The 24,265-nt window shown below is 38.0% G+C and overlaps 1 protein-coding gene across 1 annotated transcript in view; it reads left to right on the top strand.

Annotated features, from left to right (window-relative positions):
- The first annotated feature begins 1,481 nt into the window (after nt 1–1,481).
- Nucleotides 1,482–24,265, top strand: part of pth2ra (parathyroid hormone 2 receptor a) — a 90,602-nt gene continuing 67,818 nt past the window's right edge. The window contains exons 1-6 of the mRNA XM_058393184.1: nt 1,482–1,728; nt 5,665–5,764; nt 18,988–19,098; nt 19,408–19,523; nt 19,613–19,710; nt 23,906–24,092. Of these exons, the coding sequence (XP_058249167.1) occupies nt 1,663–1,728; nt 5,665–5,764; nt 18,988–19,098; nt 19,408–19,523; nt 19,613–19,710; nt 23,906–24,092 (678 nt within the window). The 5' untranslated portion in view covers nt 1,482–1,662. The remainder of the gene's footprint in view (nt 1,729–5,664; nt 5,765–18,987; nt 19,099–19,407; nt 19,524–19,612; nt 19,711–23,905; nt 24,093–24,265) is intronic.

Genomic DNA, 24,265 nt, shown 5'->3' with positions numbered 1-24,265 from the left:
TACGAATGCAAGTTAAAATCTCAAGCAATGTTCCAAATTTCCTTATTCCTCATATTCTTCATAAAACATTATCTATTGGCCATAACATCCATCAATGCCTCATTAAACCATAGTTGTAAGGTGTTTCCCGCATCCTTTCAGACATCCGTTATCCCTTCATTTTTCTTCTTTCCACTTTTTTTATTTTAAACTGTACCAATTGAGCTAAACCATCATGCTATCGATTAAACTGCAAACATATCAGTGTAGAAAATAAACGCTACTGGGTTAAACAACCCCAATTTATTATTACTGATGAACCTGTATACACTATCTGGCCAAAGTTATGTGGACACCTGACTGTCATCCCATATGTGGCCGATCCAAACTGTTGCCAGAGATTTGGCAGCACATAACTCTAGAATGTCTCTGTAACATAATTTTCTTTCATTGGAACTGAGAGGCTCAAACATTTTCCAGCATGAGAGTGACTGATGAGGAAGAATGAATTCAGGCCTAGCCTAAAAGATGATGTTGATTCACATGGAAAGTAACAGTTGAATGCACAAGACATGAGGGGTTTACTGTACAGAAAGAACATGCATACATTATTAAATAATTGTAGAAATAATTGGTTTTAAAACGTTGTACATCACAACCACCGTTTGTTCTTAGTGGTTCAAATCACACATCACATTTCTGTAGCACTATAGATGTCCTTTGGCTCCGTTTAGAAAAAGAATGGGGAAAAAATAGCCTAAACAAATTACTCAGCATGTTTGGATCACTTCCAGGAGTCGATTCAGGAAAAAAAAAACTCACTTCCTTACTGTAATTCAACCGCGCTGCAGTTCACCTCGCTCACGTGCACTTGATCATTTACATAAAACAACACACGAAGCGAAAGATGCCAGGGTTCGAGTCAAGCGCTTAAAACTCTGCGCGTGATAAATACATAATCTTTTGAATAATTACGCAAAGGAGTAGTTAAATCAGCTGGAAAAAAATAAAGATCATTCATAACTCTTTCTTCTTTAATTATAAGACATATCTTTTTTTTAACGAACCCGTACATTACCAGTGTCGGTGGGTTGCCAGGTGATGCTTTTTAGCTGAACAAACTCTAAACGCGAAGAAGCACCACTCGAAATAAAACACAGATGGTGGAAACATCCCTAGGAGTTTGCATCCCAAGCGCTGAACCGGCGAGTCACGCGCATCCACCCGTTTTACGCTCTGATGACACGCGCTACTACAGCGTCAATTCAGCTCTAAACGGCTCACGTGCTGCGCTATACTATCGGTCGCGCGCGCACACGGACTGGGACACGACGCCGGGGGAAGTCGCGTAACGGAGCTCCATCTAGACTTCCCGAAGATACCTGTGAGTCTACCTTTAAACAACGGGAAGCGATGTCACACTTTGTTTCAGACCTCTCACGATTTGCGTATCTCCACTTTAATTTGTTGGGAAAGAAGTGAACGAGCGCGCGCGCTACTTCAGCGGTGGTGGTGGAGGAGGAGGAGGAGGAATGACGGGTGGCATCACAGGGAATGGAAGTGATACCTGAAACTGCATGTGTTATATGTGTGGGACGTGGACTTTGGGGAATGGAAATTTACTCCTAACATCACAGAGGGATTTGGATCTCGTTTCTCAGCTTTTTCTGCCAAACTGGCAACATGAAACACACACTCTGGTGGAACTTGGCCAGGTTTATTGTGTTCTGGAGGCTGGTCCATGCGCAGGTAAGTCAGCATCCATAAGATCACTTGTGAGCCTTGCTTGCTTCCATATGGTCTAGTCTTTAATATATAATGCTCCAAGTCTTTACAAAAATAGTAGTGTTGTGTATAATATACCTGTGTGTGTCAGTATTTAATATAAAGTAATTATTTTAACTCAATTTTATCATACGATTTTCTAACTCTTTTGTAATTTCCTAGTCACAAACTTTTGACCCTAATTAAGATAAAAGCAGAGGTAACTTTATCATACACTGCAAAAAAAAAAAAAAAAAGTGCAAATGTACACGGTTTACAGCAAAATTATATTTGTTATGTTACAGTATTGTACTGTAAACAAATAAGCAATTAGAGCATTTGTTTTGTACCAGAAAATGCAGTGCATTGTGGGATATTAAATGTTTTTGGCAGGGCTGAGAATGGTAAAAATTCTCCTAGTGCCAATATCTGAAAATTAGTGTATGATTTTTGTGGATGTTTATTTTAATGACTGTGTGAGTTAATTCAGTGGCTGAGCTGCTAATCGAGCTCGTTGTGGTGACTCAGTGGTTAAGGCTTTGCGTCACAGTTCAGAAGGTCACATGTTCAATTCTCAACAGCACCATGATGTCTTGACTCCTTGAGCAAGACCCTTAAACCTTCTTCTCAGCTGCATCCTGATGACTTAGTGGTTAGCATATTTCCTTCACACTCTGGGGTTTGGGATTGATTTGAGCCCCTGTTTCAGGGGTTTCCTTCCTAAATCAAAGACATACATTGTCTCTAAATTGTGTGTGATTGTGCCCTGATTAATCTCAGATAGGCTCCAGGTTTCCTGTTACCCTGCATAGAATAAGTGGTACAAACGGATAGATAAATATTGTACCTTAATTAATATTTTAGTGTAAAGCCTCATATATAATAAATGGCATAACACATTTATGATATCAACCTATTTAGGCAAAAAAAGTAGCACCCTAATAATATAACCACCTGTGTTCCTCTGAAAGGAGATTAAGGGATAGTGCCCATGCACATGCATAGATTTATACATATGGAAGTTAAAAATATGTAATGAATACTAAAAAAAAAAGTGGAATGTTCAACATCATCTACAGGTGTCTCGAACCCTGTTTGACATTACAGCAGTCTTCATCAAGTGTGAATTGATGTGTGAATTGAATAAATGCTTTCAAAAAATTTGGCACGCCTTAATAAATTCTTTTTCTTTCTTTCTTTATATGATTCTGTACTTCACACTTTCACTCACTGTTGTGACTTTACTTTATAAAATTATGGATGAATAAATTATTTCAGAGACTCCCAGATTCCCAGTGCTACTGCAAAGCAGCAACATGACTGGCATTCACTTTTCATTCACCGTTTTCTCTCACTCCCTCTCTCGCTCACTTACTGGGTCTTTGCCCTCACAATTTGTGAGCTACAAATATAACTGCATTACCAGAGGTTAGCAAAAAATCACAAGTGCCCATGTGAATGCAAGAAAGAAATAAACAACAGTGTTGAATTAACACCTACGCTGTTTATTTAAATATATCTATAAAGGTGAAATAAACACTGGGTATGTATTATAATTCCATGTAACCTATTGGGTCTAAGTTTTCTATCCACCTACATGTTTGCACGTCTCTCTAAGTTATGAGGTATCTAGTAAAACAAACATTTTTTATAGTATCACTGAAATTCAAAGCAATGTTGCAGATTTTTTTTTTTTGTATTGTTTGAATTTTAGGGCACAATATCTTGTGAATCTTTATAATGTTTTCAACACTTTGCTACAAACATCATATATAAAAATAAAAGTATGACAAAAAATAAATGATCACAACCCAATACTCTTTATTGGTCATTATTTTTTCAATACATTGTCTGTTTTATTTAATGATTCAATAACTTAATACTTATCTGAGACAGAGACCATTATGGCTTACATCTACTCACATGCCTCTTTTATTGTTACAAACTGCAAGAAACTAAAAAAGTGTCAAAATCTAGTGGAAAGCCTTCCCAGAGGATTGGAGGTTATTATAAAAGCTAAATCTGCACGAGGATGTTCGAAAAGCATGCTTGATTAAGATAGTGAGGTGTCCAGAAACTTTTGAGCATATAGTGTATCATTCATCCCTCTTTCTTCTTCATAATATTACACACCATATTACTGTAGTTCTGTACACCCAATATTACCACATGGGGATGTGGTAGCTTAGTGGTTAAGGTGTTGGACTACTGATCTGCAGGTAGGTTAGATTCACTGCCACTGCTGGGCCCCTGAGCAAGTTAACCCTCAGACGTTAACCCTCAGACACATAACATGAGATAAATGTGAGCTGCTCTGATGTGGTGTCTGCCGAATGCTATAAGTATGCATTAAAAGAGATATTTGTTTATTTTAGCTAGCTGTATGGCTCTAGACACAGTGATGTACCTCTTCCAGAAGTGAACCACCAGCTATCATTATCGCATAAAACTGAGGGATGTGGTAGCTTCTGGATCAGAAGGTTGTGAGTTTGAAGTCCCGGGTCCACCAAGCTGCCAATGCTGGGCCCTTGAGCAATGCCCTTAACCCTCAATTGCTCAGTTGTATAAAAAATTGAAATAAAAGGTAAGTCTCTCTGGATAAAAGTGTCCTGCCAAATGTCATAAAAGTAAATATAAAATCACTCTTCAGCATTGAGAACTTGTCTTTCCTCAGACACATCAATATTTTTCTGTCAGGTGTAACTATGTCAAACTATAGACTAATTTACAAAGCATAGCCAAAAAATTTGTTCTATACATTAAAGTCAAGGAGGACTATTTTTTGTAAATGTAAGTAAACAAATCCAATAAAAAATGATCTTTGTGGTTTGTTGATGCATTTTTAAGAGCAGATCTTTTTTTTTTTTTTTTTGCAGAATTCTGAACATTAGTGGTAGAGGCTGAAATGTGTATAGTTGATGGAAAGGGCCAGCAGAGTCATGGCCAGTGCATACTACTCCTGTGGGCTGTACTCAGAGTCCATTAGTATGATCCACTAATAGCAATGAATGGTTCTGTCACTGGCAAAAAGGTTCACCTGTGCCTTGCTTTCACAGACATAGGTCATATCCATGACACGTTCCTGACATGTTCCCTAGCAGGTTTAGGCTTCCTGAGGTACAGAGAACTGTCTGTCCTCATGCTGCCTTGATGTCTTGGTGTCAAATCTGGCAAAAAGAAAAGCTAAGTCAGGTGGATTCCTCTCAATTAAAGCTGATTTATGCATACTGATCTCACACCAAGGGGTCACATGCCACCCTGTGACAATACACTGCCCCTCAGACAGTGGGGCACCTATGACAACTGGACATCTAGTATCCACCGTGATGAATTTTGTGTCCTGGGAGCACATAGCAGCCAATCATCCAAATACGGTGTACGCTGATGGCTTGCACTTGTTTATTCACACAGCTATGTTGTAAACGTTCAGGAAAAGTAGGAAAAGTTCACCAGAACCACAGCGTGGACACTCAGAGGAAAAAATGCAGAAGAAGAAATTGACCGATAGGTAAAATGAGGAGTGAATGGAGGAAAAGTGACTCCCACTTCATGTTTTTGTGCTAGCAATCCAGCGCAGTAGTGAACAGCAAGGGAAGCGACTCAACCATGTTACTTGCACATAGCCACAGGGCAGCTAGGCAGTAGATGGAGGAAAAAGTGAGAACAAATCTGAGAGGGAGGACGTAACCCTGTGGGAAGAAAGATAAATATCTTTGAATGTACCGTTTATGCTTGGATGAATAATCTCCTGCTTTGTCTTGTGAATAAATCCATTCCTTTTCACAGAGAAGGTTGGAAAATGAGACTTTTTTTAAAAAAGGAAAAAGAAAAAAAGATTTTATTTGCAATGCTAGTAACGGACCATTTACTGGCCGGGAAAATGATAAGTGAGATTGAAGAGCTGTTATTGTGTTTACACAGTCCGGGCCAGATGGGGAGATCACTGCAGAAGAGCAAGTGCAAATGCTCCTGGATGCCAAACTTCAGTGCCTCCACACCGTCTCTACACATGACCTGGCAGGTAAGACGAAACACTCTGATGGTTTTATAGATATTTTTAAATCAGGGATTATATACTAGCAAAGAGCATCGAATACGGTCTCTGGTTGAAGCTGGTTTGAACTTGGCCGCCAATCCTGCTTCCTTCCTTCATGGAAAAAAGAAGTACATCCTTCAATTCCATGTCTTCATTTATTAGGAAGCAACTAGACTAAAGTCACAACAACAACAACAACAACAACAACATCAGATGAATAACAACTACATTCAGTCATTGAGTATGTTGTTACTAATGAAATGCACAAGATTGGTTAATCATGACAAAGTGACACATCTCTATAGTTGCACACATCTGTATAAAGCAGAACTTTTGGCAGTTTGGTGTAAATATTTACAATATCAGCCATTTTTTTTTATATCAATAATAAAAACAGTTAACATAATCACTGCTCATCCCCACCTTTCCAACCTCCACAGTCCACCACCTATACACAACACATAGAGAAATACATCCAAAAAACAAAACAAAACACACAATACACAACATTAGAGAAATAAATTTTCATTTATACACCAAATAAAATTAGTATGAAAAAACACAAATGGCTGTAACCATGATTTCACATGACGGACATGAGTGATCACTGAAAATACAGATTTTTGGGGACAATAATAAAATCTTAGCAGGTTTCCAGAGGTCAACACAGAGGTCATTCTCTTGACTAATGGTTTTAATGGAGAAAGCAGATTGGTAGAAATGGAGTACATTGCACACACCATGTACACCATACACACCATATAGTCTTCCATGTAATAAATTCCTAGAAATGATTGTTCTAGTAATATTTACTTTGAAATGTTTTATCCTCTAATATACATTACTTAAATTGACAATAAATTATATGTTTGTTTTTACTTTCATTCTGTTTGGATTCATATTTTTACTCCTATTTAATTTTGTTCATGTAAGACCTCATGGTGGAGGCATCATTTTTTATCAGACACTTTTTCTTATGAATAAAAAATGCAAACAGCACTTTTTTTTCTGGCAAATTCAGCAACTCGAAATAGAAAATGAAAATATGATAAAGTATGACATCCTACATTTACATTATGATCACAAAACCTTTATTTAATCTCAGAGATATATTACATTAACCTGAATGCCCATAGTTAACTGTTTTGACAGCAAATACAAGTCTCAACAAACAATAAGTCTTTTTTTTTTTACCTGATTTTTTTACCTGAGTCAGACAGAAAGGGAGAGAGAGAGAGAGAGAGAGAGAGAGAGAGTCAAGGAGTAAATCAGCTGAAAACAATTCAATTCATTTTATTTGTATAGCGCTTTTAACAAAGAGCATTGTCTCAAAGCAGCTTTACATAAGAAACAGTCCTAGATGTTATCCCAAGTGAGCAAGCCTGAGGTGACTGAGGCGACTGTGGCAAGGAAAAACTCCCTTAGATGGTATGAGGAAGAAACCTTGGGTCATTTGGGTGACAGCAGAGAGTGTGATTATATTGTGCATTTATGTGTAGTCAACTGTGTGATGCCGATACAGCATGTGTAGAATATTATGTAAATTAATAAGGAGGTTGTTGTCGTCCACAGCGTTGCTTTGAATACCCCAATCCTCACAAGCAGAACCCGGCTGGAGCTGGTCCATCTCCGGATGCCACTGGAGCCGGCACAGTCTCTGTATTCCTCAGGATGGGTAGAAGAAGGGAAACAATAGAACAGCATTAGCATAGCTACTGTTCATAATATTAGCAGTACTAGTTGATAATGTGCATTTAAACAGATGTACTGGAGTACAAGGTTATGGGATGTGTTAAATGTATGCCAGGCTAAAGAGATAAGTCTTTAGTCTACATTTAAACTGGGAGACTGTGTCTGAGCCCCGAACACTGTCAGGAAGACTATTCCAAAGTTTAGGAGCTAAATACGAAAACGCTCTACCTCCTTTTGTGGACTTTGATATTCTGGGAACTACCAGAAGTCCAGAGTTTTGTGATCTTAAAGAGCGTGGTGGATTGTAACGTGTTAGAAGACTGGCTAGATACATGGGAGCTAAACCATTTAGAGCCTTGAACGTAAGTAGTGCTAATTTATAGTCAATTCTAAGTTTAACAGGTAGCCAGTGCAGGGATGATAATATTGGGGTTATATGATCATATTTTCTTGATCTGGTAAGAACTCTGGCGGCTGCATTCTGGACTAACTGTAGCTTGTTTATTGAAGATGCAGGACAACCACCTAGTAATGCATTACAATAGTCCAGTCTGGAGGTCATGAACTAACTTTTCTGCATCAGATACAGATAAAATGTTTCTAAGCTTGGCAATATTTCTAAGAAGGCTGTTTTTGTAATATTGGAAATATGATTTTCAAAGAACAAGTTGCTGTCTAATATTACACGCAGGTCTTTCACTGTTGAGCTAGTAGTAACAGTGCATCCTTCTAAATTCAAGCTGAATTGCGAGAGCTTCTGTGTGCTAGTTTTTGGGCCAATAAATAATATCTCTGCCTTATCAGAATGTAGTAATAGAAAATTATCGGTCATCCAATCTTTAATATCTTTAACACACTCAGTTAATCTAGACAAATTAGATAATTCATCTGGTTTTGATGAGATATATAACTGGGTATCATCGGCATAACAATGGAAACTAATCCCATGCCTTCTAATGATGTTACCCAATGGAAGCATGTATACCGAGAAAAGCAGAGGTCCTAAAACTGATCCTTGTGGGACCCCGTATTTCACTGGCACTACACTGGACAATTCTCCATTTAAAACTACATGGAGATGGTATCGTATAAGTGTCTGTCCTACCTGTCTGATCGATAAGTGGTATCGATCAGACAGGTAGGATCTAAACCATTTTAATGCCTGTCCCTGCATACCTATGTGATTTTGTAAGCGATCTACGAGAATGTTATGATCTATAGTGTCGAATGCCGCACTGAGATTAAACTTGATCCGAAGATAAAAGCAAGTCATTTGTGATTTTAACTAGTGCAGTTTCTGTACTATGATGGGGCCTAAAACCTGACTTCAAGGATATTGTTTTCCTGTAGGAAGGAGATATTATATTCCAAGTTGGCTTTTCCTCTGGAATGTACAGTCCAGTCCTCCATGCTGTTCTGCTGGCTGTAGAATGATAATTCCATCGTAATTTCTTTTCACACCATCACTTTTTTGAAGCATCCTTTACGTTGAATGTGCAAGCTGGCTCACTGAGTATAACACATGCTGGCTCAGCTCCTACCTTTTTGAGAAAACTGCTTCTGATCATTCTAAGCCAACCTTATGCTAGGGTCCTGTTTCTGGTGTAGTTTATAGTGCTTTAAAACTAATCTAAGCTAATAAGGGTGAAATCCTGCTATCAGGTTTGTATCACTGCCTACAATAACAGACACACTGGACTCCACTGCCCATAATACACGCCCTCATCCCTGTTCTCAGTCACCTATATACTGATTACACACACCTGTGTTCAATCAGCCTCAACACACACACACACACACACACACACGCACACACACGCGCGCCAGTTCCAGTCATTCAGCTCTCTCAGTTGCACTCAGTCCTGATATACGGTTATGGTTGTGATTGAGTGTCCATTTTGACCTTGCTTTGACCTTCATTTCCTAATTTCTGTGTTTTGTCTACTCCTCATACTGTTGTTTGCTGATTGCTTGATCAGCGCCTGTCTCTAACATAGATTCTGCTTCATCTTTTGGATCTGTTTGCTTTGGCTTCATTTGCTTTATCTGCATTTGCATCCTCTCACCTGTGTCTTCTTACCTGACAGCTATCCATCATTTATCACCTTTTCCGTATGCAGGGATAACATGACACACTGTATGTTACCTTAATCTGTGATTAACTGTAACAATGAACCATAATTAAGTCTAGAAATAGGTAGAGTATAAAGATTTAAAAATCTTTGGCTCATGGTTATCTTATAATAGGACATACTAGATAAATGTAAGCGCTGCCACTCTGATATTTCCATTTATTTTATAATACATTTATTATACTCTCCAGTAATCGGTCATATGTATGGAAGTATAATAGTGCCAAAATTCTTGAAAGCAAAATAGCATATTGAATCACATGAACTGAATAAAAACTTGTCACAAAAAAGAAGTTTGAATTTTTCTGCTTTGTATTTACAAAAAAATACAATCTTCATTATTTTTCAACCTCACACATTCAGGTGGAAAAAATTCAGGTGGAAAAAATTCAGGTATTAAAATTCAGGTGGAAAATATTCAGCTATTAAAATTCAGGTGGAAAAAATTCAGGTATTAAAATTCAGGTGGAAAATATTCAGCTATTAAAATTCAGGTGGAAAAATACGAGCCTTCAAATTCAGGTGGAAAAAATACGAGCCTTCAAATTCAGGTTGAAAAATTCAGGTCTTAACATCCGGGCTATTACAGGAAGAGCAATGGATTGCCGATATCTCGGGCCCGTGTCTCAGTGCACTTTAAAGTGTACATCCTGCTCCCTGTACAGTTCACTTGGAGGGGAATCACCGATTGGGACACGGCTCTTGTAATTAACCTGCAGCGGAGAAACGGCTCTGAGTGAGAGTGCAGGGATTGCGGGCTGTGAAGATGTAATTAACAGGGCAGTATGAGTTCTGTTAATCTAATAGTAGTCTAAAAAAGAACGTAACTTCACTTATTGACTACCATTGTGCCGAAGTCACAAAAAAGAAAAAAAATTAACAGTACAGTAAAATAACTTATACTGCCCTGTTAATTAATAAAACTAATTTAACTTACCCCTTGGTCCATTGCAGGGGCGTTTCTAGGATTTTAATAAGGATGTTTAATAATAAACACAAATGAACACAAACAGTATGCAACTTTATAAAATTTTATTCAATCTTTTTTCTGACTCCTCCCATCATTTCAGAGTCTTGCTAGTAAAAAGGAGTTCATTAAATTCATTATACTGTCCCTCTTACACATGCAATATTATCTCTTTTACAGCTTGCGTGTGAAGTAGTGCCGTGTAGATACTTTATTATCATTATTATTATTATTATTATTTTCATTTCGTTGTCTGTACTGCTTATCCGATCTATCCTCGGGTGTCATTGGGAATCAAGGCACCCTGAACGGAATGCCAACCCATCGCAGGGCACACACACACTCACTCACTCACGCAATCACACACTACGGGCAATTTAGAGACTCCAATCAGCCTAGTAGCATGTCTTTGGACTGTGGGAGGAAACCGGAGCACCCGGAGGAAACCCACCAAGCACGGGGAGAACATGCAAACTTCTTTTTTTACAGCCTCTCTTCTCTTCTCTTCTCTTCTCTTCTCTTCTCTTCTCTTCTCTTCTCTTCTCTTCTCTTCTCTTCTCTTCTCTTCTCTTCTCTTCTCTTCTCTTCTCTTCTCTTCTCTTCTCTTCTCTCATTCTCTCATTCTCTCATCTGTCTTGCTGCTTGTATCTTGTCTACTTAATGCTTGGTGACTTTTCTGTCCTATTTCTTTGAGGGTGGAATCATCAGAGAGTATCTCCGAGACTTTGTCTTCCATTGTCTTTCCAGTGTCCATCGTCTTCACAGCCCACAATCCCTGTGCACTTTCACTCAGAGCCGTTTCTCCACTGCAGGTTAATTACAAGAGCTGTGTTCCAATTGGAAAGTGATTCCCCTCCAAGTGAACTGTACAGGGAGCAGGATGTACACTTTAAAGTGCACTGAGACACGGGCCCGAGACATCGGCAATCTATTGCTCTTCCTGTAATAACCCGGATATTAAGACCTGAATTTTTCAACCTGAATTTGAAGGCGCGTATTTTTTCCACTTGAATTTAAGGCTCGTATTTTTCCACCTGGATTTTAATACCTAAATTCTTTCCACCTGAATTTTATTTTTTTGTAAATACAAAGCAGAAAAATTCAAACGTCTTTTTTGTGACAAGTTTTTATTCAGTTCAATATGCTATTTTGCTTTCAAGAATTTTGGCACTATTATACTTCCATACATATAGTAGAATATAGAAATGTATGCAGAACGGAGTGACTGATTACAGTGTGAAGCACCACTGAGAGTGAGGATGTTTACTTTGTTCATGTGTAAAGAGCTTTCTGTTCTCCTGAGTGTGTAGATCTGAGCTGCCACACGTTGTCTATTTCTTAACCATGAGCTGAAAGTGTAGTGTGTGAGATCCCCGGCATTTTGCCTCTGTATTTATACAAAGGCAATTTTCTCTCAAGAGGGAATCCATGCTTACATGTCAGCCCTCGTGAAGAGAATAGAATGATTATTCCAACAAGTTTATTCACAGTATTTAAATGGGTTCACAATAGTATCATATGATACTTCTGTGAAGGCTGCCTATGAAGTGTGCCACTAGACTATAATCCCCTACAAGTAAACACTCAGAAACAGCCACATCCATCCAGATGTTGTCACTTACAGGAATTTGAAGTGTGGAAGAATATTCATCGCAAGAACAGATAGCTTTGGTGCTTGGAGAAGACTGTCACTCTGATAGATGCTAATTATATGGGCTAAATTAGTGATAAATTATATATTTTCTCATATAAAAACAAGCTTCTCTTGAATTCATTTGATACTGTGCGGAAAAATATCAAATCAGAGTGCCAACATGTATAATTTAAAAAAAAAAATTCAAATAGGGTGAAATTGTTTAAAATATTATTATATTACAGACATGAGAAAAGCTAATCATATTATCACTTCTAGCTCTGTAGGGCAGACACTTCATTTTCAATGTGGACTTGTCAGATTAGTGAAATTCCCTCTGTGCATTTCACACCAATAAAGCTGCCAGATTTTTCTCAGTGCTTTCAAAGCAACAGCTTTTTTTCCCCCCTTTACATCTAGACCATCCCTTTTCAAAACAAGTCCCCATGAGCACTCATTTCACCGCTCCACATTTGTTCATTTAGTTTCCTGTAAGGCAAAATGTCATTCTGGATTTTCACTTGAAACGTAAATAGCATATATATCTATTATTGACAATTTTTGCAACGTGTCAGACCTTTTAATTTAACTTAACATGGATATATAATGTATATTTAGTGAAATAATCTAATAATAAAAGTGTATGACTTTCACTTGCTCAGGAAGAAGCCTTTATTATCGCCATACATACACTACGGCACAGTGGAATTCTTTTCTTCTTGTATCCCAGCTGAGGGGGTTGGGGTCAGAGCACAGGGATAGCTATGATACAGCACCCCCGGAGCAGGGAAGGTTAAGGGCCTTGCTCAGGAGCCCGACAGTGGGGCTTGAACCGTGATTCTCTAGACAACAACCCAGAGCTTTAACCACTTGAAACACCACTGCCCCTAAATCCCTCATATTCCAGTAAAGTGGGTACAAAGTAGGAATAATGAACAGGACTCAGATGGGCGATTAGGCTCCATGTTCATGAGGTTCATTACAAACAATATCCACAATCTAAAACTTGTGTACAATGTACAGGTCACACACGTAAACAGTCTCAGGGTTAACAAGTCGAATAGGCAAAATGTGGTCAGAGGATCAGGCAAGAATCAGTACACAATATAGCTCAATATTCCCAAAGCCAAGGCAATATCCAGATATCCAGATTAAAAAAAGGATCAAGATATAGACACAATGGCACAGAAATTACACAAATATGTCCATGTAGTGAATACAGCATGTCCTCGGTTTACGACGTTCTCGACCTATGGCGTTTCGTGGTTACGTCGCCATCTCCCATAAATTTATTAAGAAAATCTTGTTCCATCATTCCGACGTACCGCATTTGCGACGTTAAAAGAAATTTCGCGCGGGAACTAGTTGGCGAGCGGAGCGGACGAATACGTCATCACCTGGCGCTATACGAGGAAGACGGCTTTGTTTACATTCACCAGTACAGTATGTGTACAGTGCTGTATGTGAGTTCCGACTTACGGCGAAAATCGCGTTACGTCGCCCTGTAGGAACGGAATTCCGACATAAGTCAAGGACCTGCTGTATACAATATACTGTTAATTGGAAGTGCCTACAACAACTGATGAGCTCCCTCTGGTGGTGCGGTGCTGAGTTGTGAAAAAATGCAGCTGACACAGTATTAAAGTGATCCAATTACATTGAATAAAACTGACTCGTTTGCTTGCAGCACAATATTAAAGTTACTGTCTCACAGGATCCAGGCTTTGGGGTTCCATCCTCAGGTTGAGTGAAGGCATGGTGTTTGGTGTTATTGCAAAGCATTGATAGTACATGATCTGGATAGATAGATTCAATATCGGTCTTCATGGTTCTTCTTTCAGCAGAGGGCTGGACTATATAGTGTACCTACACATCACACACACACCTGAGATCACACACACCTGTGTAACTCTCCTTCATGTTCTTGTGTTTTTTCTGCATTTGTATCTGCCACTGACTGCAATACCTGACTTCACATCAGTTAGGGGTGATGACAGCAGTGATGATGATGATGATGATGATGATGTGTGTGTGTCTTTTTAATTAAAAGTTAGATTTCTAATCCAAAAATCCTAAATAAAAATCCTAAATCCTTCTAATCCTAAATAATCACAGAGACTTTTAATAATATTTGTTTGCTTTTTAGATTTGTTATTGTGGTACAAAAGTATACAACAGACATAAAAAGTAATAGAAAATTGCTGTTTTTTGTGGAAAAGTATGCACACCTCTACAGTAAACTAGTTGACGCACTTTTTGATTGTTTTTTCACCACTTCAGCATTGAACCTCTTGAGTGGCAACTTTTCCTACACTTCCTTGTAAAAAAACATTCAAAAGCCATCAGATTGTATGGGCATCTCCTGCACACAGCCTCTTCAGGCCTCCTACAGATTTTTATCTGAGTTCAGGTCTTGGCTCTGCCATTCAAAAACGGTGATCTTTTTTGTTAAGCAGTTCTTTTATTGATTTGGATGTATGCTTGGGGTCATTGTTGTTGTGTCAAGGTGAAATTCCTTTTCATCTTCAGCTTACTAGCAAGCACCTGAAAGGTTTTCACTAAAATGGAATTTGTAGTTATTCATGATTTCCTCTACTTTGATAAAAGCCCCAGTTCTGGCTGAGGCAAAGCAGCTCTAAAGTATGGTGCTGATGTGCATATTTTTTGTTCCAAACACATCTTCTGTAATTATGAAGAATTATTACAACCTTTCGAATCTCCTCAGACCATAAACACCTTTTGCCACATGGCTTGGGGTGATGTAGTTGATGTTTTTTTGGAGGAAGGGCTTCCATCTAGCCTTCCTACCACATCAGTCTTCATCTCTTCTTCGCCCATGACCCTGTCACCGGTTTACCACTGTTCATTCCTTGAACCACTTTTGATAGATACTGACCACTGCAGACCGGGAACACCCCACGAGAGCTGCAATTTTGGAGATGCTCTGATCCAGTCGTCTAGCCATCACAATTTGGCCCTTGTCAAACTCGCTCAAATCCTTACTCTTGTCCATTTTTCCTGCTTCTAACACATCAACTTTGAGGACAAAATGTTCACTTGCTGCCTAATATACCCCACCCACTAACAGGTGCCATGATGAGGAGATAATCAGTGTTATTCACTTCACTTGTCTATGCTCATAATGTTATCCCTGATTGGTGTATATGTACTTACTGTGTTCTATGGTACGTTCAATTTTTTGAAAATTCTTTAATACCACTTTCCGGTTCAGTGCTTTTCAACAAAATATCGTACATGCTTTGTAGGATTTTTTTGACCCATGGCATCAGATGAAACTGAGAAAATGTGTAGAAAATCCAACAGAAACATTTGACCTTTATTTAGGGGTTAATTAGAATTATTTCACTGATGACAGCTGTGTGAGAATTACTATTGGACATGAGATTGAATGTGATTGGTTCATTCTGAACACATCTCCAATTATAGTAGAGTGTGCACACTTATGCAAGCAGGATATTGTTAAATCTCCCAGAATATTCCTGGTTTTCCCCAACATTTCTGCTGTAATTTCACATTGAGGGTGGGAAAGGTTCTGACATGATTTATCTTAGTTCCATGTTTTTACCTCACAAAAACGAGCCATTTTAACAGTGGTGTGTAGTAAACAACTACAAAGTCAAAAACAACCACAGAGATGAACCAAGAGACTTTTTGAAGTGGCATTTCTGAGCAAGCAAGATGATAAACATACACCAATGAGACAGGAAGATAAAGTTAAAAGGAAAGAAGTGTACATTTACCACACTTGTGAGTCGGAGTAGAGATGCTGGGAGTAGTCCAAATGAGGGCTCTTAACAGCAATGCAGCAGCACATTGACATGCAGGGCTTCGATGAGCATGGTGTTTAGAAACACCATGATATCTGTTCAGGGTTCTGTAGTTGCATCTCATTCTGTAACCTTGTGGTCTGCCTAGGATGTGAGAGTGCTGTTAGTCCACCAAGCAAACCTTCTACAGGTCAGAGTTTAATCCCAGATGTCAGCACAGCAGAGGTTAATGGGCTTCAAGCTAGGATCAAGGAAACCTTAGCAAAACTAGAGCTTGATCCTAGTGTAATGAGCTAAGTGGCTGACCAGTTTCATAATGGAGCTTCTAGAGTCAGTGGAGAGATGAAATCTGTGACCTGGCACAAAAAGAAAGAGCAAAATAGCCTTAATAATGGATGAAGCATTGCAGGTATAAAAAGCTGACTTTGCAATGTGCAACCTACTGACCAAGTAAGTAACACCATAGCTCTTGGTCCCACAAGAAGATTATGCAGACAACATTTACAGGGCTAGCTATGGGAGCTATAGCAGCAGGGGATGGGAAATCATTCAGGGTGTTGACACAAATGCGAAAAGTTTGACTTGCTCAGTTGCCAGGTGCATAGGGTGGGGTGATTGGTTAGAATATGAACTAAGCATATATGACTAAACAAGGCTGGGGTGCATATGGAAGGATTCACAGTGGAACCTCAGCATACGAATTTAATTAGCTCCGGAGGCGAGTTCTTAACCAATCACAGAGCATTAACAGTTTTACCTAGCTGCTGATTGGCTGGTAGCTATGATGCTTTGTATGCGTGATGTCGCGATTCATCTCCCCGCCCCTTGTGCTTGGTTCAACACGCGCATATATTCCATGAATCAGTGATCTCAGTGATCGTTTTAATGAAATTAAAGTGTTTTGGGAGCATGATTGGGGTCATATTTAGGGTTTAAACTATAAAAATAAGCATTAAAGTACAGTATTAGCATTTTTAGTGGGTCCTGGGAATGTAACCTCGTGGATGTGTGAGGTATTACTGTATTACCATTTTCCAACACTATAATCATATTTTTGCAAGCATTCCATGTCAAGGCTCCTCACAGGAAGTCGTGCCACTAAGCTTGGGCTAAAAATAGAACAGACTACCCACACCACCAATCTGTCACCAAAAAAAACACTCGAAAAATCATGTAGCTTTTAAAGGCATGCCGAAGACAATGCTGGTATTGTGGGTTGACTCTTTCAAAACAACTTTCGCTGACTGAAATAAAAATCGTTAAAATTCGTAAGCCTGCTTCGGTTGGCTTCACTTGGCTTTCCACTGACGCAAACAAGTTTTGAATGGCTCCCAGATATATGCACAACTTAGCCGACATTCTGTTCGGTTCAGTTTGTTTGTATGCCAAAAATGCTTTGTATGCCGATGCAAATTCCTTGCAAAATTTCAGTTCTTAAGGCAAAAATTGGTAAGGGATACCCAAGGTTCCACTGTATTATTAAAAGGAAGATGGAATGAAACTCAATCTCAAGTTTCAGCATATCAACATTCTTGAAAAACTATTTGGCTTGTGCTGCAAACTTTCCATGTCACGCATACTAGAGCTGACAGATAATTCTACTTCAGTATTTTACCTTTCAGAGAGATGCCTATCTACCTGACATTGCAATTAGATAAGGTGATGAAGTGTCTGGCAGCATGACTGCCTCTGGAAATTAGCAAAGACGTGGCTTGAATCACCTTAACACTTATGGCAGGAGGTGATGCTGATGGGCAACTCAGTGTCCAATGTGCTTTGCAGACGGATTTTCACGGAAGTGGCAATTCTTCCATGAAAATTATTTATCTAATGACAGAGTCAGAGTCAGCTTTACTGTTAATTCTGCTATATGTACAGGACATAGAGAGGACTGAAATTGCGTTTCTCTCAGTCCTACAGTGCAGTAACAAGAAAAAATATACACACATATGTTTACATACTATCTATCTATATTGAAATATGATATATGTAAATGAAGGATAAGTAAAAATGAGTGTACATATACTAGATATATCTAGATATGTAGGGTTTATTGTGGTTTTAGGACAGGTGTCAGGCCACAAACTCCACATCCCAGACCACACACACACACACACACACACACACATATATATATATATTTATATATATATATATATATATATATATATATATACAGCTGTGGAAAAAAAAATAAGAGACCACTGCAAAATAATCAGTTTCTTCCAGGTTCATGTATTGGTGAGACGAACAGTTTTGTTCTATTTTTTGTGAACTGCCTACAATATTTCTCCTAAATTCAAAATATAACTATTGTTATTTAGAATGTATATTTAAAGGAAATGACAACACATCAAAATAACCCAAGATCATGCAGTATTTGCAGAGCTTTAATAACTCAAATAAAACAAAATGCAAATAATTTGTAAACAAATTGTGTTAATGCTTTGGCTAAATAACATTAAGAAATCAGTATTTGGTGGAATAACCCTGATTTGCGTGTGTTTTGGCTCCATGATCTCCACCAGTTTTTCACATTGCTGTTGGGGAACTTTATACCACTCTTTCTGCAAAAAAGCAAACAGCTCAGCTTTGCTTGATGGTTTGTGACCATCCATCTTCCTCTTGATGACATTCCAGAGGTTTTCAATACGGTTCAAATCTGGAGATTGGGCAGTGGTCTGTTATTTTTTTCCAGAGCTGTATACCTGAGTTTCAGCTTCCTGTTTAGTCTTTGCCTCACATTTTGGATACCTTTGCCTTTACATTCGTTAAAAACGTAAAACTGCACTTGCATCCATCTCTACAGAAAAAAAAAATCATGAAGTCATTATGAAATGTAACATTCATCTTTTTGGAACGAATTAAATAACTACATTAATACATTTCAGTCCTGGCTGTAACCCTCATAATCAAATGTGTTTGTTGAGAAAATATCACAATACAGCAATAATTTATACGAATAAACCTTTTTTTTTCTTTTCATTGGAAAAAAGTGGACGTGTGCCCTGCAGAATGGGATGGATTGATCTGCTGGCCACAAGGCTCGTCTGGATTTCTGACCAAAGTGCCATGTCCCAGATACATCTATGATTTCAACCATGCAGGTATGATATTTCAATTTACAGCAGGCACTATTATCCAGAGTGGTTTATGAAATCAAAAATAATAAAAATCCTCATGCTAGCACAAGTAGGTCTGGGTGTAAAAATATAATCAAGCTGAAAATCTGTTATAAAGGAGTTATTACAACACAAAGTTAGTAAATGACTAGAATTACATTTATTGTCAGGTTTAGAGCTGTGGACTAATAAGAGATAAAAGAAATCAGATTCTTATGCATTACTTCTTTATGAGTTTTTATGTAATATACATACATGATACATACAGTAACATGCAGTATTTTTATTTTAAAGGCTATGCCTATAGGAGGTGTGAATCCAACAACTCTTGGGTGCTTGGAGAGGGCTTGAATAAGACGTGGGCTAATTACACCGAGTGTATAAAATCTCCCGGGCAAAACAGTGAGCGAGTAAGTGACTGATCAACAATATTCTACTTTTATTGTCCTGATATGTGAATATTCTCACTGCTGCCTTTTTATGTCATTTGTACTTACAGCAAGTATTTTTTGAGAGGCTTTACATCATGTACACTGTGGGGTATGCAGTGTCCTTTGGCTCTCTTCTGGTGGCCATCCTTATCATTGGATACTTTAGGTGAGGTTGTGCTCACATGTTTTATATTCATAACTGTATTATTAATTCATATTGAAGACACAACACATCTTCTCAACTAAAAATATCTTGAATTAAGGCAAATTCCACAAATATTCCCTTTATGATATTAGACTATATTAAAACAAATATAAGCCTACTTTGAAAAAAACTCATTTCAAGCTCTTATTGGTAGATGATTATGATTATGATTATTTCTAAAAAGAAGCCAAATTATCTGCCAATTGAATAACCTCAAACTTAAAATGAGTAAATGTCTCTTAAAAAAGTTTAATGATTTTTTTTTTAAGTTTTGTTGTACAGTGGAAACTCCGCATTCGAATGCCCTCCCTTACATTTTAAACATCCCTAAATTTTTGGCATACGAATGAACCAAACCCCAGCTAAGTTTCGCGTTCGTTCGGAAGCCGTTCAAAACTTGTTTGCGTCAGTGGAAAGCCAAGCAAAGCCAACTATAAAGCAAGTTTATGAATTTTAAGATTTTTTTTCAGTCCAAGAAAGCTCTTAAAGAGAAAGGAAAGGAAAGAGTCAACCCACGATATAAATGTTGTCTTCAGCATGCCTTCAAATGCTAGGTGATTTTTCGGGCGTTTTTTGTTGACAGATTAGTGGCATAGGTGGTCTATTCTATTTTTAGCCCAAGCTTGGTGGTACGACTTCCTGTGAGGACCCTTGACATGGAATGCTTGGCTTGGGTCAGTTCTTTGTAAGCAGCCATACAGTTTACATATGCTTAATTTTGGTAATATTGCTAATATTTTTGGGTGGCTGGAACGGATTATCTGTGTTTACATTATTTCTTATGGGAAAATTTGAATCACAATAAAAATTTTCACCTTAAGAACTCCAGAACAAATTAAATTTGTATGCTGTGGTTCCACTGTATAATAATTTCATAATGAGAAATATTAGATAACTTTTCCATTATTCAGGATGTCTTCATCACTGCATCATCTAAGACTAAATTCTCTGTAATTGTGTACATCATGGTGTATCACCTCCATTTAAACTTTGGATATTGACAAAAGTGAAATTAAATGGTTATATAAAAATGACCTAGTAATCTCTAATAATGATACCTGGTTAAAATAACTGGTCTAAACCCTCACCATCCGGCAATTGGTTCACCTGTACAACAGTCATTTGGCAGCAGCACAATGCACAAAATTCCTGCAGATACAAACATCAGAAAGATCTCCGTGACTTTAACCTTGGCATGGTTGTTGGTACCAGATGGGCTTGAATATTTCAGGAACTGCTGAACTCCCGGGATTTTGCACACATAAACACTAACGTTTGCACAGAATGAAGCAAAATAGAGTGAGTGTGGGTTCTGTGGGTGGAAAGGCCTAGATGATGAGAAAGGTCACTGGAAATTGGCCCAGGAAGGATATTATAACTTGTATACTCACTTGCTACATCCATGTTCCATGAACTTTCCTGTCAGTTCAGACCAGTCTGATCATTCTACTCTGATTTCCCTCATCATCAGAATATTTTTGCTTGTTTGTTTTTCATACTTTTGTTAAACATTTGAGACTGTTGTGTGTGAAAATCCCACTCAAACCCACTCTTCTGGTTCTAATAACCATTCCATGGTTAATATCACAGAGATCACACTTTCTGATGTTTGAGGTGAACATTACCTGAAGCTCTTCCCTGGTATCTACACAGTTTTATGTATTGTGCTGCTGTGTGCTTCCTATAAAAAGTGAATGATGTAAGTATATCTGATGTGCATTTCTGAAGCATTTGTTACCCCATGGTCTTACAAACTGTTAGAAATTAAGCATACACTCTTACAATGTAAAGATCCCATTTTGTCCTTATTCCTACCAGATGAATAGGATTTTGTTTTTTTCTTTTTTTGGGGGGTGGGCTGCTCTTGTGGTTTCTCACTGAGATATTCCTTCACATTGTTTTCCTCAGCTTGAATGAACAAAATAGTGGGATGTCTGTGAAGATTTGTGGCATGCTCGATGCCAGATGCCACATGCAAATAAAAAGGAAGTGAACTGAAATTGAGATTGAAAGCTGAACAGGTGCAGAAACAGCGGCAGGCACAGAGAGAGGGAGAGAGAGAGAGAGAGAGAGAGAGAGAGAGAGAGAATAATGACTATAGCCAAGGTAACTGATGAGAACACAGTGACAAAAGCTGATAATACATAGGTTTAGTAGAATATTGTTCAATTCAACCTCAAACTGAGCAGTTGCTATTGACTGTTAGGGATTATAATAATTTGGGAAGAGATATCCTGTTTCAAACCTCAGAACACAAAAATTACAAAAAAAGAGAACCCATAATTATATTCTGGAGCGCAGATTTAATGCGTCCAAATGGTCCAGACAGGTGACGTTAAAACCTACTGCCATTTAGAAATGAGCATGATGTTAAGCACCATTAAAATTATGTGCTAAGAGCATTACTTACAGTAAGTACACAAGGTCAAGTCAAAGTGGTTATTCACTGCCGGGAGAAATTGTTTGATTTAGTAATCATCAGTATAAAGTTTCTAAAGGATTTTAGTTGCAAATATGTAGATGTAGATGCTCAGTAAAAAGAGGCTCTAAGCATGAGATGCCCAGATGAACAGGAACAGCACTGTATTGTCAGTAAGTGTGAAATGACTCATAGAACAATCCTTTAGGGTATGTAGAACTCAGAAGATCTCTTGTGGTCAGATCTTTCTGAAGATAGTTATTCCAAGCCCTTTCAGGCAGGAGGAATGGCTATGTGGAGAATGAGGCCTGGTTCACTTGCCCACTCTTGCAGCAGGCCCTGTAGGAGCTCTGTTGTTTTTGAGAAAAAAAAAATTCTGTTGAATATTTGAGTTCAGTGGGATCAGCAAAAGTTTTATGAAACAAGTCGCAATGACTCGGAATAAATCATTTCATGCGAAAGATGGAGGAAGTCTCAATGATTCACCTTAAATTTGCAGCCTGTTCAATATGATTTTTGACACTTATGATATAAGAAAGTATCTGAGCCTGGAAACAGAAAGAAGCTTAGCCGTGGTTATCATGTAGCGTAATGAGCCTCGCTCGTTCCACAGCTGCAGAGAGCTATTTTACGTGCTAATAGTAAAGGCATTTCAGACCTTGTCAATTATGAGACAGTGATGCTCCAGAGTAAATGCAAAGGGTGTAATAGGAAGGTTGGCAGGGTTTTTGCAGAGCTTCACTTGACACTGAGTGCACAGGGGAGCACACATCTCTTTGTGTGGTTTCCTTGGTGACTATCATACTTTATTGGAAATAATAGTCTCTTTATTTGACAGTAGGCACATGTCCGTGTCTTACAAACTTATCTACCTCCAATGTACATGATAAAAGATACTGTTTTAACTGTTAGGAGCACGAGATATTAAGAGCTAGGAGATACTAATAAGATAAATTAATATTTAATAATGATAACTGAGACGGAATTGAAATATTAGTCTTAATATACTGAAAGCAGTTTCATCATCAACATCGAGGAATAGCTTTTTCTGGAAATGTCTAAACACACATTAAAAGAGAAGTGCTTGATTTTAGAAGACACAGTTGTGATGTTTGTGAAAAAGGAATAAGAAGTATATTAAGATAATAAGAGGTATGTAAATTTCAGTAGCACACTTGATTAAAATTGATGAGCCCTGGTCCATTTGCAATTACCTCCAAAATTACTGGCATGCTTGGTTTAAAAAGGTTCAAAAAAATAATTGTTAAGTAGGTTAATTTTGCAATCAAGATATGAGAGAATTCTAAACTTCATTGGATGTAAATTTATTCTTGGGAAATAAAATTATATCTACTGTAAGTACAGTCCAAACACATGAGAGGAATTGAAATGATTTTTTAAAAGGTTTTAAAAGGACCTTCACCACACCTAGTTTAGAGCTGAAGATCCTAATACTGACATGTTTTAGGGAAAAACTGAAAAATCGGAAAAGAACCCACATACTTTTTTCCCCTCTGTGTCACTAAAGCCCATGTAGTAAATCATATATCTGATATTTGTGAAAACACACCTATATTTAATGTGCTCTTACAAATAGTTTAAATTTTATAGCAGTATACTGCTATACTTCATATTTAAAAATACACAGAACTATGCTGTACCTGTGATGCTTCTATGATTTATTTTTTTAGAAACATGACTGCTTCACTGCTCTAACCCAACTCTACACATTTACAGGCGCTTGCATTGCACAAGGAACTACATCCACATGCACCTCTTTGTGTCCTTCATACTACGTGCTATAAGCATCTTTATAAAAGACCGGGTGGTGCACACCAGCGCTGGACTCCAGGAGTTTGACGCTGTGCTCATGAATAATCTCACAAACACAGTGGATGTGGCACCAGTGAACACCTCTCAGTATGTGAGTAATGTTGAGCCTGGTACCTTCTTAGATCTAACTCTTCATAAAGCAGCAGCTTCCATCTCAACATTTGCACAGTTTTTTGTACTTTAACTGCTTTAATAAACCTGATGTGATTCCTAATAGGTTTGACAGATGATATAGTTTCCATTACATGGAGGGTAGTGATAGCT

This window comes from Hemibagrus wyckioides, linkage group LG06 (assembly GCF_019097595.1).
Source record: "Hemibagrus wyckioides isolate EC202008001 linkage group LG06, SWU_Hwy_1.0, whole genome shotgun sequence".
Lineage (NCBI taxonomy): Eukaryota > Metazoa > Chordata > Actinopteri > Siluriformes > Bagridae > Hemibagrus > Hemibagrus wyckioides.
This window is presented reverse-complemented; position numbering and strand designations above follow the sequence as displayed.